This window comes from Pelmatolapia mariae, linkage group LG14, assembly GCF_036321145.2.
Source record: "Pelmatolapia mariae isolate MD_Pm_ZW linkage group LG14, Pm_UMD_F_2, whole genome shotgun sequence".
NCBI classification, from domain to species: Eukaryota; Metazoa; Chordata; class Actinopteri; order Cichliformes; family Cichlidae; genus Pelmatolapia; species Pelmatolapia mariae.
In genome coordinates this window covers 35,679,328-35,694,771 of record NC_086239.1, presented here as the reverse complement: position 1 = coordinate 35,694,771, position 15,444 = coordinate 35,679,328, and the positions used below count along the sequence as shown (strand labels likewise).

At 39.0% G+C, this 15,444-nt stretch overlaps 2 protein-coding genes across 2 annotated transcripts in view; both read right to left on the bottom strand.

The window, feature by feature from the left end:
- LOC135933758 (uncharacterized) overlaps positions 1-15,444 on the bottom strand; it is a 375,148-nt gene that overhangs the window by 65,130 nt on the left and 294,574 nt on the right. The window lies entirely within an intron of this gene.
- Positions 1,945-13,794, bottom strand: LOC134640716 (solute carrier family 35 member F2-like). The gene is made up of 8 exons (XM_063492618.1): positions 13,730-13,794; positions 12,001-12,176; positions 8,409-8,536; positions 7,713-7,872; positions 5,641-5,797; positions 5,505-5,557; positions 4,432-4,586; positions 1,945-2,205 (listed from the first exon to the last, which is right to left on the bottom strand). Exons 1-8 carry the CDS (start codon positions 13,792-13,794, stop codon positions 1,945-1,947), a joined length of 1,155 nt encoding a protein of 384 aa, XP_063348688.1.

Below are 15,444 nucleotides of genomic sequence, written 5' to 3'. Positions count from 1 at the left end.
TGCCTCCCATCACTCTCCCTTGTTGCTGCGGGTCACATAAGAGGATTGAGTCCAGTCTGATGAAAGTGTGGCCTGCAGCGGTCTTCGAACAAAGACTTCCTCCTAGTTTGGACTTCTTGTATTACTTGGTGACTTTGTTTTATATTGCATGTCACCTGTGCTTTTACTTCCTGTCTTTATTTTCCTGCTGTCTGGTTTCCTGCCAGCATATCGGTTTTATCTGTGGTTAATTGTTCCCACTTGTGTCTTGTTATTCAGTCAGCTCTTCTGTGTATATTTAGTGTTTTTGCTCCTTGTGTGCCACTGGTTTTCTCACCCTTACTGTTTTGGATTTCACTGTGGTTTTTGCCATTGGTGGTTTTTCAGCTGCTGCAGCTTAGACCTGAGTCCTCTCCACCATGTTTAGGCTACTCAGCATCATTCATGTAGACCTGCACATCTGAACCCAGTGAACACAGACCTGGTTCACCATCACTTTAATATGTGCCTTAGATTCTGTGTATGTGGAATGCTCCTTTGTTGCCTTCGGTAAGCCATTCCAACATTTAGCTCCTGTACTGACTAAATGTTGTGCACCTATAGACTACCCCACACTCCCCTCTAGCGGTGGCCCTTGTGCAACTTCACAACCTGACTTTTGATTAATAAATTCCTTTAAAGGATGTGGAGCAAGTCTATGTAGATCCTTATAAATAAAACAGGCATACTTTTTTTTTAATTATGAAAACTCAAAAACATGTTTTTCCAGAATTATTCAGGGATAAAATGGCGATTAATTTTTATCAGAAAGTTTAGGTTTTTTTTGTCATTTCAACTATTTATCACCACATAGTGAAACAATACTCGATATATGATAAAAGTCCTAAACTGTAGACACATCCTCTCTGCACTGATGGTCTGGAACAGTCTAATTTGCTTGAAACTCTAAAGGATACATTTTACAAAGCTGGATAACTTTTTAGAATCATGCTTAGATGTTAAAGTCGGGTCCAAAGTGAGCACAGAATATTTATATTAATTTACAGCCTCAAGCTCCTCCCCTTGAATCCTTGACTCCTCTCCTTGCCTCCTCTGGTTGTGTCTTAGTCCCTCCCACCAGAAACGAGGAGGAAGAGGCGAGGGGAGACATCCATGCCGGAAAGGTGTCCTTTCTTAAGCTGATGTCAGTAAAATTTGACGTTTGACACAACTGCATCATAGTTTTGTTAACGGTTTTACGTTCTCAGGTGTGACACTGCGATGTGTTATATTTAGGAACCCTTTTAATATTAAAGATGTCACACCTTCTCTTGAATTACACACACAGAAATGGTGAAGGGTAGAAAATGCAATAATTTTAAATAACTGAAACATCATCATATGAGATAAAAAGCACTCCCTCTGTAGTGCGTGTGTATATATTCCACCTGTGTCAGTGCCTCTTTTATTTAAAAAAAGAAGACATTTCCAGGAAAGACTCACCTGTGCACCTCTGATTATCACTCCTCCTGCAGCTTCAAGATACATTTTAGGATTTGAGACACCCTTCAGTATGGCTCAGTGAGACGTGTGGATCACAGGCAGGAGACGAGGAGGCAAAACTTACACGCCTTGTATCCACATGGCAAGACACATTTGGAATCTCAGAATAATTACCAAACTTCTCCAAATGGTTTTTGGAAGGCTTATTGTACCCCCGTTTAACAAAACAAATACAACTGTAGTATACTACACCATGTTTGGATAATAACCTGAGATGCACACAGTGTGTTTAAAAAAGGAAAATGCTGAAATTTAAATCACTCTTTTCTTTTGCATTTGCACTTTTATTTATCTTTTTTTACATTAACTTCTGTATTTTGCGTTTTTACATGTACCATATGTGTTATATAAGAAGCAAAACTCAATAAATAACTTGTCAAAAAAATACATATACGACATGTTTGCAGACTGTAAACCAGCTGATTACATTCTAGTGCTGAGCTCTGTGCTGCCGTAGCTCTGCGATGGCCCTGAAGTGCTCCTCTTCCTCCTGTCTTCAGCCGGCTGCAGCTCTTGAGCATCCCCGTGAGCAGCCACAGGGTTTTCAGAGCAGCCTTCCTCACAGGTAGCAGCAGGTGAAGATGAGGGGCTGGAGTCTGTGGCAGCGGTGGGAGTCGGCACAGTGTTGAAGGCGACAAAGCCAATGAGGATGACCACCAGCGAAACAATGTAGAGGCCGGAGAACTGAGCAGGAGCAGAAAGTGAATGGGGAATGTTCAAATTGCACAAAAAAAAAAATGAGTGCAAAAGGAAAGCCAGTTCATTGGGTTCAAGTTATGAATGACATTTTACCTGAGCTGGGGTTTTTACTGCACACAGTATAACAGATTAATGTAGCTCCAAGATCTGCAAAGTGACGCCACAACCCAAGTATCTTAAACCAGCATTCTTTCCAATGACCAGCAGAGGGCGAGTCTGGATCCGAAACAACTTCCACATAACAGAAGTTAATGGAAAACTGACCTCAGTTCCCATTCTGTCAGTAAGACCTCAGGAAGCTCTTTACTGATGAGTTTATGGCTCATTCATTAGTTTCAGTCATACTGAATGAAACATGAGGCACATTTTGTAAATTGTGTAACTCAGTCAGAAATAATCTAATGACAGTTAATCACAAGCTAATAGGTGATGTCACGGTGGCTTAATCGATCCTTTACATATGGTCCCCGGTGGGGATGAGCTCCAGATTTATCTGATAATGCTCTGAAAGTGTTTTTTTTTTTTTAGTAATGTCATACAGTGTTAGTATGAAAACAATTTTAAAATCACACCTTTGACTCAAAATGTTGGATCACTTTTTTATTTGACTTGGATTTCTGATCCTGAATGTGCAACATGATGTCTGTGTAAAGTCTGACACTGGACATCTGTGTTCACATTTATGAGTTTCTCTGTTTAACGTTTAATTGCAGGATAAGAACAGGTCTTTTTGGTAAATGACACTTTGAGTCTCACCTGTACAAATAAAGGTTAAATTAAAGAAAGAAACAATATGGGAGTTTAAATGTTGACACAAAGAATGTAATTATGCTTATTAATGAGAAAATATGAGTGTTTTGTTAGGAGAATACTGTGCCACCTCTCATGTGGAACTGAATCTCATTTAAATTCACTGCCAGGTCAAAACAGACAGATTCATATACACATGCACGAACTGCACACATGCATGAAGCTTTGCATGAGAACACATAGCACAGAGTTACATTTTAACTTTTATTATTATTATTCATTAACACTTCTGAGTGTGCATAACACTCAGCAGGTCATTATGACCCAAAGATGGGGTGGGAAGAGACACTATCAGTGTTTATATGTGTGTCTGCTGGAAATAAGTACTGTCATTAACTAACATTAAAGATTCTCATCTGAGCCTGACTGGAAAACACATTAAAGCTCTGTTAAAAGGTAAATAAATCATGTTTATATCTATTCAAAGTTTCACAATCTAAGGGTTAAAAATCTAATGTGTGTTCACTATTCCTTTTTTCTGTGTGTTACTGGAGGTTACTGAGGACGTGCACATCCCCAAGTGTGTAACTTCACATCACTGTCAATGCAGCCTGCACAGGTATGAATGCTGGAAATGGAACTGACCACTTGCGTGTACAGTGTCCTAGACTCCTAATTAGATTCACTGCAGAAGCACAATTCAAGCATCATCTCAAAAGAGAATGTGGCAAACTAGCAACAAAGTAACAACTTGATGTTTCAGTGAGCCTTAAATGGCTGTTAGAGGAAATACAGTCATTTCACTTTGTTTTGGCTTTATTTTTTTAGCCCCTGTTGGTTGCATAACATTTCAGTAAAATGTGCTGTTCAATCCATAAACTACAGAAAATGTTGTATTTTCTCAGTTGACAGTTCTTAGCCTCTATTCATCACCTACATACCTTACCCAGAGTTGACTGATTACCGTTCATTGTGTTTTCTCAGTGTCTGTGCTGCTGACAAAGAAAGTATCCACGTCATGTGCAGTTAAGTCTTGTCAGAGCCTGTCTTCCATGGTAGGAAAAATGCATAACGTAGGGTAAAGGTAAAGATCATAATCAGTCCTCCTGTTGCATGATGCTGGTGCTGGATGTTCAGAGGGAAGACTTAAAGACTGATTAAACTGATAAAACTTCAGCTCCTGCTGATGGTAGGCTTTTTCTAATAACATAACTTGTGAAATTGTTCCCTCTAATGAGGAGAAGTCACATACTGGAATACACTGGATAGATCCTGTAGTCATGACCTTGCAGGATCAACACATTGACAGATGATGTGATGCTTTTTACTAAGATTAAAATTGTTTTTTACAGTCCAACAGTGGGGAGGGTGTTAAAGTGCAGGTCAGGTTTCCTCTTGAGGCGAGTTTGAAGGAAGGGACTGTCAGATATATAAAGTAAGAATAACCGAGTGTGCACTCACATTGTAGTGGAAGAGGAAGATCCCACAGAAGAGGCTGAAGAGGTCAGCGGTGAGCAGGGAGAGGTTGACAGAGGTGGCGCTGCTCAGCTTTATCACTATAGGCATGAAGCTGTACAGAGCATACATACACAGTGCATAGGCAGCGAACAGCAGTCCTGAGAAGAGACATGCCCACTGTTAGTTCATTTAAGTATTAAAGAAAACTCAAACATGAAAGAAAAAATCACTTTATTTCTCAGGTCTACTTCTCCAACATGGCGATCAAAAGTGTCTCAAAAAACTTTAAATCAGTCATCTTTATACACTCAAAGATAAGTTACTGAAGTGGGGAATATGAGGGATAATGCTGTGGCTTTGTGCCAGGCTGCATAACTTAAAAGGTTTGTGAAAAACTGAATTTTGGCAAACAGTTGGTGTATTTTCTTTCCTCTGAAACAGACCGACTGTGATGCCCTGTTTTGAGTCTTTTAAAATTCACAGAAATTTTTAGAAAAGGTTTTTCAAATTTTCACTGAGAAAATGTGACAAACGAGACGAGAACTGTGTTTCTGTGAATTTGGGTGAGATTATTTCTGCCCCTTTGTCATGGTCCCTGCTGTAGCCATCAGATTTTAGTTGCCTGTAGTCTCATTTTCTTCTCATTTCTTCTTTTTTTGTTACTTTTTCCTCTCCTTGAAGAATTACTGACCTGGTGTCTCCTGTTCTGTGCCTTTATGTTTTGAATTTTTTTTTTAAGTTAGTTTTGTCGCATTAGTTGGTTGTGACACATTGGTTTTCCTACCAGCTTTGTTCTTTTCTTCTGGCTTTTATTAATAAAGTTTGTTATTTTTTTCACTGTGAAAATCTCAGTGTGCATAACCTTATGTTCTCATAGTTTAAAGCAATAGTTATTCTGACACATATTGTGTTTATTCAGGTCCCAAAGAGTATCCACTTAGGGGTATTTGTGTTGACTGTACCATAGGGCCTTTAAATATTTATAGTTTCATAATGTGTTAATATGCGTAACCATCTGGAGGCTTCGGCAGTCCTGTTTTGTCTTCAAAATGTTCCTGAGTCAGATCAGTACTCACCGACTTCCCAGCTCCACTGGATGGCAGGAATTTCATTACGCTCCAGGATCACCCTGAGTAAAAATAAAAACAGAAGCACCAGATAAACCACAAAGTCCACTGAGTCCTAAAACTGATGCCAGTCACACACACTTACATCTGTATGGTGCTGATGATTGTGCTGAAAAGGCCGACCATGCCCAGGAACTCCACCCTGCTCAGGTTCTTCACGGTGTACTCCTGACACACGTTAGACACCGCATACAGCGAAGCACTGAGGAGCACCAGACCATCACCCAACAAGATGTTTGAGGCTGAGGAGAGAACAACAAGATCATCGCTACGGTTCAACATCATCAGACGAACGCTAATGTTGCCACAGTGTTGGTTTCCCTGTATGTCATGCACAGGCTGGAAAACGCTTTTATCCCAGATTAGAGACCAAAAAGTCAGCAAAAGGTTGGAAAAATGGTGGCGATGGGATGCATTGTTGGTTTTATAAACCTTTATTTCTTACATGTTTTGCATTGATTTTTTCCCATCACTAAGTGTAAAACATGTATTTGGTTTATACATTTTCCTCTATTACCTGGTTATGTTTAGGCACTTACACTACTTGGTTTGTGTTACATGTAGGAAAACACTGTGGTTTAAATGAAAAACGCACCTTCACGACAGTATCTAAACTTTTTTTCTGTAATGGAACATCTCAAAACTTTAACATGTAAAACTGACACAGGTCTTTATATCTAAAAATGGCCTGATATGTGAAAGATTTTTTCTTTAGTCGTTCACTTAAATCCAAAACATCACATGTGTCATAATTTAGGATTCATATAAAGGTTAAGGTCAGTTCCCGTTTTATTTTGCACTTCCTGGCCTCTTTACCATGTTTTCAGTTTTACTTCTTTTGTAATTATCACCTGTTTCCAATTCTATTTGCCAGATTGTCTTTGAACTCATCATAGTCAGTTTTCCAGCTTTCCAAGTGTTCCTTGTATTTCTCCATAAACAGAATAAAAGCTTATCATGAAGTCTCGAGTGTTTTCAGTGTAACCATCTTGGTGTTGTTCTGTGTCCTGTACAGGTGGGTGGATTGATCCAAATAGTGTAAGATACCAACACTGATAGTGATATCCAGTGTTGGGAAGGTTACTTTTAAAATGTATTCCACTGCAGATTACAGAATACATGCCCCAAAACGTTACTCAATGAGAGTAACGTATTCTGAATACTTTGGATTACTTAATATATTATCATGCTGTTTACAACTACATGAATGTGATTTATTACTATTACTGAAGATCCGCGGCTCCGAACCATAGTAAAGGGACCTCTGGCTAATACGTCGGGTTCGTGTCGGGCTGGTAGCCGAAAACTAGCTTTACTTTGTTGTCTGGGTCAACTTTGCTAGCGAGAGACAGAGAGAGGCGTTGAAAGGCTGCTCCAACGGAACTTATTGTTTCGGAGGAAAACACGAACACAGTGTACAGTCGAGTCTTAATAGCTTACTTACAACTGGGCTCGTCAGGCACTCTTCTTGGCTGCAGTGGTTATTATTATATTTACATGCTTCCAGCTCCCGTTTCTGCTCGATGACAACTCCTACTTTTCCACTCTCCTTTCTCTCCCTCCCTCGCTCACAGACACATAACGTGTATGGCAGTCCATTCTCGCTGCAGCACGGACTACACTGCCCATGAGGCTACATTCTTTAGGGCTATGTCTGTAACACTCTGCCTATTAGCTTAGCACAACAACAACAACAAAAAGGCGCTCTGTCACCCAGGAAACACACAGTCGCAAAGAGAGCGTCACCCTGTAACCATGGCAACCGTAACGCTGCTGCCTGGAACAACAGAGCGTAGCTGTCAAACAAACCCAAACAGTCCTGACCCGCGACAATATGAAACAGGAAAATACCGCCGTGTAATCCATTTATTTCAACAAAGTAACTGTATTCTAAATACCACCTTTTTAAATGGTAACTGTAACGGAATACAGTTACTCATATTTTGTATTTTAAATACGTAACGGCGGTACATGTATTCCGTTACTCCCCAACACTGCTGATATTAGATGAATATTCACGTGTTAGGATTCATACTTTGTCACTGTTCTCTAAATTAAGTTTTTTTTCACTGGTGTCCTGCACCTGATTTATTAAACAATTTATAGTCTTCCATCTGGGATTTAATTAGTGAGTAAACTCTTTGGAGAATTCCTTACTGGAGCCCTGGTCTTGCCCAGCCAGCAGGTCAGCCCCCACCATGGCCCCCACTCCGAGCAGACAGATGCAGACGGCGACATAGTGGATCAGCCTGTAGCGAGCCTTCAAAATCCACCAGCTCAGACCCATCAGGACCGGGATCACGAAGCAGTCCAGCAGCTGGAGGCAGAAATGATAGTTGTGCAATAATGTATGCGATGGATCAATTCATTTGTTTTGAACTAATTTTAATGACCACTAATTCACTGTGATTTTTTTTTTTACATAATAATTAGTTAAAACGATAAAACACCTTTCAATTTCAACCTCAAGACAACTCATTAATTTAACACAGTTTAGTGGGCTGCATACTGAAGTGAACTGAAGTCCAACACCAATACCAGCTGGTATTAATATGATCGATTCTTTGGCTCAATCCCCACACTTCTAGTTTTTGTTGTGCCTTTTGGAGCAAATTGATGGAATTATTTGATCTGTATTATTTACCGTGTGGAACGTCCAAAATGCTTCTGATCCAGCTGTGACTTCTGAGTTCAAATTTAGTGACTTGTGTTTACGTTTTAGGAAAGATTGATAGTGATTGATTGATATGATTGAGCATATTATGTTACATTATGTATTAAAGGAGTGGTTGCACCCTTAGTAATCTTGGCACTTTCATAACACACTGAAATACATTTTGAAAGTCTACTCACCTGTATGCTGGTGATGGTGGTGTATTGGTACGCTTTAACAACACTGTAGTTGGCTTCCACGTCCACCAGCCCGAGCAGCAAGTACTTCCACCATCGTCTCTTCAAAATCTGTAAAAAATTGCCATCCCCTGCATTTTAAAGGGGAGCAACCCTGAACTTCAGTACTGATGTGTTTGTTTCTGCAACAAGCCTGAGGACACTCTGCCTCACTGCAAAGCAAAATATATTTGCATATTTACAAAAAAATTCCAAGACGAAATCTCACAAATTTCTGAAAAGGACAGTCCTAAACTTAGAAGAACAAATTAACAAATTTACAAAGAAAATTTTAGATTTTTAGTCAGAGAACTACGGTGGCCCCTAGAGGCAAAGCACTTGCAAACTCCAAAACACTTGCAAACTCCAAAGCACTTGCAAACTCCAAAGCACTTGCAAACTCCAAAACACTTGCAAACTCCAAAACACTTGCAAACTCCAAAACACTTGCAAACTCCAAAGCACTTGCAAACTCCAAAGCACTTGCAAACTCCAAAGCACTTGCAAACTCCAAAGCACTTGCAAACTCCAAAACACTTGCAAACGCCAAAGCACTTGCAAACTCCAAAGCACATGCAAACTCCAAAACATAACGGAAGTGCTCCGGGACGCTAGGGGCGGTGTTGAGCTTTTGTTACCTAGTAACTACACAAGCCATGAAGTACCAATGACCGTCGCGCTTCCCAGGTTGCCTAGCAACCATGATACTAATCACTGGAAACGAGTCATACAACTTTGTTTGACAGAAATGAAGGAGAACATATTTTGTTCATTTGTTTGTTTGTTTCTACAAGAGCTTTGTGTGATTTGATAAGTATCTGAGGCTGAGACCACAGGACAGTAAAACATAATTTTTGGGCTTCATTTCTGTACTGAACAGTCATTTAAGATTAGTTAATAAATAACAATTTGCTAATGTTGTTTATGAGACTAAAGTCATATCACATTGGTAATGTAAATATAATATGGCCAATATAATAGTTATTATATTGATCATTATTAGCTATTGCGGCAGTTAACATGAACTCTGTGTTAAATACTGAGCTTACAGATTCAAGTTGCAGTTATTTATGTCTTATCACCTTAAATCTTCACTCAAAGACAAGTATCTTTGACAGTGCATATATATATATATATATATATATATATATATATATATATATATATATATATATATATACATATATATATATATATATATAGGTGTATCATATATAAGAGACAAATGTTGGTGCTTCAGTATGTTGGCATTACTAAATTTGGCTCAATGCTTACATATGTGTGTAAAAAGCAAATGTATGAACTGTGATAACTGTTTCTGATAAAATGAAGAGTAGACTGATATATTAAATATTCCTTTATTGGGTGAGAAAATCAGACCATGTCATAACTGCTTTAAGTCATACAGAATAGATATCAGGGCCTTAAACAGGCTGACTTCTGCTAAATGGGTCATATTGGGCAGAAAGTAAACAAACACATAACATCCTTATAGAATATGATGTAACACTATAGATCAACTTACCTCAGAATATATAAAGCATATAAACAATCACAGCAACATGATGCAACAAACACAGCAGTACTACTAATCCAAAATACTCAAAGCTTCACAGAACTGAAACAAACATTTATTTTTAGCTCCATTCTGCTGCTGATACATACTTTAGGTTTCTGAATATTAAACTTGTTGCTGCCTTTCATAGTGTGTAACTTGAAGGCCCTCAGTACTTTCTCCCACACTGAAAACACTGGAATGATAACATTATTTGAAAATTACCTAATAAGACTGATTCAGGACAGACATTAGTGATGTTAAACTTTCCTAGCAGTCCTTCACAAACAGGGAACAGTCTGTCTATTCTCTCCATCTGTCAGCTGCTGCTGGCTCTTCCTCCTCCTCCTCTTCCTCACACACTGCTGAGTTTGTCCTGGTGGATCATCAGGGGTGCAAAGCCTCACAGATGATGTGCAGCAGTGGGTCCCTCAGTCTGTCCTCATTCTGGACACTTGCAGTTGTCACACATGGAAATCAAATGTGTGATAAGCTGCAGGATTCAAACACAAGTGTAACTTAAAAACACATGTTCATACTTTTATTCCACAATCAGAGAGAAAGAAACAGAGAGAGAGTGCAGGACAGACAGACAGTTGACAGTCTCAGGTGTATACACTGCTACAAAACGGCACAGAGAAGGAAGATGTAGCGTTTGTGTTATTACGAGTGCTGAACAAGAAGAGTTCCCAGATGGTACAGTGGACACATGTGTGACTCCTGTGATTAAAGCATCTTTCTTTCACCTTAACGAGTGAACCGTCAGCTCGTTCAAACACACGTTAAAGTCCGTTTGGCTCGACACCACCGAACAGAGGCAGCAATATAACATAGCTAACATTAACAGTGCAGTGGATCCTGCTTGTGCCGTGATATTCAGGACTGCAAACCGAGCAGCATCACTGACTTTCAGCTTGTTGTGTTTGTGGATTTATGACTGACTTTAATTATCCATGAAATCCTCACATTCTCTGTAAGACTAAGGTCGACTAATATTTTTAAGTAAAGGCTTTAAAACCAAGCTAATGTCACATAACTTTCCCAACATGTGGCCAACAGTAATGTTTTAATGTTCTTCATTATAAAAATATTTGCGCATAAATAAGTGACATAATATTCAGCACTTACTTCTGAAAGTTTACTCTTCGGCCGCTCCGCTTCCGCCGTTTTTTCGGCAAAATTATCCACACCACCGCCGCACTATGAAATCTGGGGTATGTTGGGCCATGAAGGCTTCACCGACCCATCCTTAAAATTCAGGGAAATTAAGGACCGCATTTGAGGGCCGCAGTTGGAGCAGCCTTTGAATTAGGACAGCCTTCGTCGTGTCACTGTGACGTAATCGGCCTTAAAATGCGGCCTACAGCCCAAATCCGGTACTTCATGGTTTGTGTAGTTACTAGCTAACAAAAGCTCAACACTGCCCCTAGCGTCCTGGAGCACTTCCGTTGTGTTTTGGGGTTTGCATGTGCTTTTGAGTTTGCAAGTGTTTTGGAGTTTGCAAGTGTTTTGGAGTTTGCATGTGCTTTTGAGTTTGCAAGTGTTTTGTAGTTTGCATGTGCTTTTGAGTTTGCAAGTGTTTTGGAGTTTGCAAGTGTTTTGTAGTTTGCATGTGCTTTTGAGTTTGCAAGTGTTTTGGAGTTTGCAAGTGCTTTTGAGTTTGCAAGTGTTTTGGAGTTTGCAAGTGTTTTGGAGTTTGTACGTGCTTTGCCTCTAGGGGCCACCGTAGAGAACCACATCGCTTTACTTTTCTAGTCCATTTGCAAAGGGCAACACAAAACAATATTTCTATCATCACAATTACTTTACACATTCTGTTAATCAGAATACAACACCCAGTTTGGAAAAACCTGCCTCTGAATATCCCAGTAAAGACTGATCAAGTGTCCTGTGTATTTATGTGTAATATGGCATATAAAGATTTAATTTTACTGCTATAAAGTGTTGCTATGCATGTCATAAATTTCAGCATTAATCTCAGGTGTTCAGCACGGGTGTCACCTGTTCTGCAGAGCAGCATGGTGGTGTAGGTGACAGTCAGCAGGAGGTAGTTCAGGAAACTCTGCAGTATGGGTGTGTTCACGTGAAAGTTTGAGGCCAGGAACTGGGAGGTGATAGCTGTGCCACAGATGAGGCCCGCCAGCCCCTGACCCATAGCCAACGTCTTGGCCAGCTGCCTGAGAGAGAGATGAGCGGTGGATCTTTAACAACGGTCACAACAGGCAGCTTTGCTTTTTGAAGTCACTGTAAGCAGATTTAAGAGAAACCTCCTCCCTGCCTGGCAGATGATCCTGTTCAACATGTATATACAAAGTGTTTTTCACTTTTCTAAGGAGTTTGTGAGTAAAGCTTGCTTTACACAAGGTGTTTGGTTGATGATGTTTCTACATGGAGTTTTCCCAGTATAACTAACACAGCTCACTTTATGCTCCACATAAGAGTTTGGTATCAATCATATTGTAAACTGCCACATTATTCCTTTAAAGGCAAGTTTTTTTTATGTTTTATAATTTGATGTTAAAAATGTATTTGACAAAAAAAATGTAAGTACAAAAAAATTTGTTTTAGTCAACAATTTAACCTATGACTCTTTAAAATAAAACAGTAGAAATGTAAAGATGTGTGCTGAAACGCTGGAAATAAAGTTTAAAATAGATTATATTTAAATATTCATAAATGCTGCGAATAACATTTTTAGAAGAGTCTTCATCATCCAGCCTGCAGCCCACTGCAACCGTGGTGTCACAGGTTCACAAATATGGAGGCAAATGAAACACAACCTTAGCAAAAACATAAATAAAATCAGTCAATAAATAAAAAATGGCTGCTCTCTTAAGTTTTCCTACTGCAGACCATCCATGCCACATTAGGGTTTGGGTTAACTCTGACATGGCACATACACTCAGAGTAAAAGACTAAATAAGTTTAGAAATGTTATTTAAAAATAATCTGCTGTACTGAATGCTGCAGGACCTTAAAATATTTGTTTGTTTTTAAAATGTTGAGTTAAGACTTGTCATTTAGGTTCAGCATTTAGGTTTATGTCCCCTGCAGAGGGGTATCGGCTTACATCAGTGACCTGGCTGTACACAGCAGTGGCCCAACCACAAACAATGGTTTGAAAACTGCTTGTGCATAACTAATGAAGTCGAGCTAAAGAATAACTTCTTTTTATCTTTCAGCCTCAATCTGTCATTTGCATTTAGTTTGAAAAAAAAAGTTGGACTTTGGTTTATTTTGCCATTTGGAAAATTGTTAAAGCATTGGCCCTTTGGTGAGGCTGTTGTTCACAGCTAATATTTACAGATGTCTCCTACATGAAGGCAAATCATAAAGTTGTCTGTTCAAAGCTTGACTGCAGCGATATCTGTGAAAACATTCACCTGATTTGGAATGTTTGAATGAATTTCATGTGAAATTTATATGTGAGAAGCTGTAAATAAAATATCAGAAACTGTGAGATCTGCATATGTTTAGGGACTACAAGCATCCATCAGTCTATGTAAACCGAGCTGCACGCCTGAAGGACTTAGTTTCTAGACAATATGAAAATGGCCCCTAAAAAACTGCAAGAAAAATGTCTACTCGGCCTCCGTGCCATTCAGCAGCTTTTTAACTTTAAAAAAACCCCAACTTGTAATTTACTTGAAAGTCTAATTAAAACACAAGTAACTGAACCACTTTGAATCAGACTGCTGATCTCCCCCTCTCGCCTCCTCTGTTCACTCACCAGGTGAAAACCTCTTTGGGGTTGAATTCTCGGATCCTCAGCAGGAGTCTGCTCCTTTCGTTCATTTCGCTGGTGTTCCTGGACGAATCCTCGGACCGTTTAGCAACTGTGTTGTCTCACCAGTGATGGAGGAGTGAGTCCTCTCTTTAAGCTTTTAACTCCTCCACGTTCACAGTATCAGAGCTGAATGATTAACAGCCTCAGAGGGCAAAGATTACTCCTTTACTCCTTCACTTATCTGTTTGTGTGTATGCGCCAAAGACTAAAAGATAAGAACCGATGATGAAGGATATATATTTTTAAAGTCATCACTGGGATTCTTTTCACCACTGATGAGATGAAAAAGTCCTTTATCCTTGTTTTTTGTATGCAAATTTCCATGATGAAGAATATAGTTTAATCATGACGTAGATGTTACTTAAATCTAAGTTAATATTTCCCCACTTTAGTGTTCACTGCTCTACTTTAGACAATTGTGATTTACTGCTTTTAATATTAAGATAGAATTTTAAAAACGTATAAAACTGAAATTATTAAACACATTTAAAAATATATATATAAACCAGGACATCTTAACCTCTATGGTTAAAAGTTTTGGGGCACTTTTCAGTCAAATAAGGTTTGGGAACATAACGTGATTATTTTATTTGTAATACTGGTCAGATTCCACATAGAAATTTCAAAGGATATTTATATTTGCACAAGTGAAATTATGTGGGGGGTTTCATTTTGGGTCTGTTGAGTGTCCAGAAGGTTTTCTTGCATTTCCTGCATTCTTAGGCAGCAGTTTGTACCTTTTCCCCTTTGTGCATTTACGCTTCTGTCGCTGTAAAGATATCAGGATGATTTTCTGTTTTTGAGGGTGTCACCTGTTCAACCTTCAAGTGACCAGGTTGTCCTGTGGTATTACTTGTAGGAAGTCTTTCCTCTTATCTTATTGGTGAGTCTACTTGTCCTATAACTGTTCCTGGTTTTCAAGGAACTGGCCTATTGGAGTGTCAAGGATAAAGCAGAAATATGTGGAAATATATGAATGAGGGTTTAAAAAAAACAAAAAAAACATTATATGCTTCTATTCCCTCCTTTTTGACAGAGATATCCTGAAGTGCATGTGCAGGTTTAACACCTGCAATCCAGAACAGGCAGATAGGCCATGGCAAAACAAGCCTTCAGGGATATTTGGATAGTCTGTAGCCTTTTTAACCAAATACTCTCTCCATTGAACAGATTTCTGTGTGGATGAACAGTTGGTAGCTTTCAGAGGCAGGTGCAGTTTCAGCAACACATCCCTGCTAAACCGGCCAAGTGTGGCATAAAGATCTGTTGTAAATGTGATGCCAAAACTCCCTTTTTACACAAAAATGATTGAAAACTGTGAGCATCTTAATGTTTGTAATGAAAGCAAATCTCATAGTAAAAAAATGGTTTGCATATGAATCCAGATCATTCAGTAAAGCACTAGAAATTGTTTCTTTGTTCAGATACAGAAATCACTGCAATAAATAATATTTACTTTAAACCTCTCCACCCGTCAGCTGCAGGAAAAGCAAAATAATCTCAACAGAGGGCTGAAAGACCATTTGTGAGTGAACATTCATCCCCACCATCCCAAATAACAGCAAATAAAAAAAGAAACTCTACATCGTACAACACATGTACAACATACCATCATATAAACAATACATAACAATTAAATTTCAGATTAAGAATAAAAC

Bases quoted from the DNA above. Each gene is read 5' to 3' on its own strand.
- LOC134640716 (XM_063492618.1), bottom strand. From the start codon at position 13,794: ATGAACGAAAGGAGCAGACTCCTGCTGAGGATCCGAGAATTCAACCCC. The intron at 5,798-7,712 runs GTAAGGAATTCT...TTCTCTCCTCAG, and splicing joins TGGGCAAGACCAGGGCTCCA to CCTCAAACATCTTGTTGGGT. The intron at 4,587-5,504 runs GTGAGTACTGAT...GTCTCTTCTCAG, and splicing joins CCAGTGGAGCTGGGAAGTCG to GACTGCTGTTCGCTGCCTAT.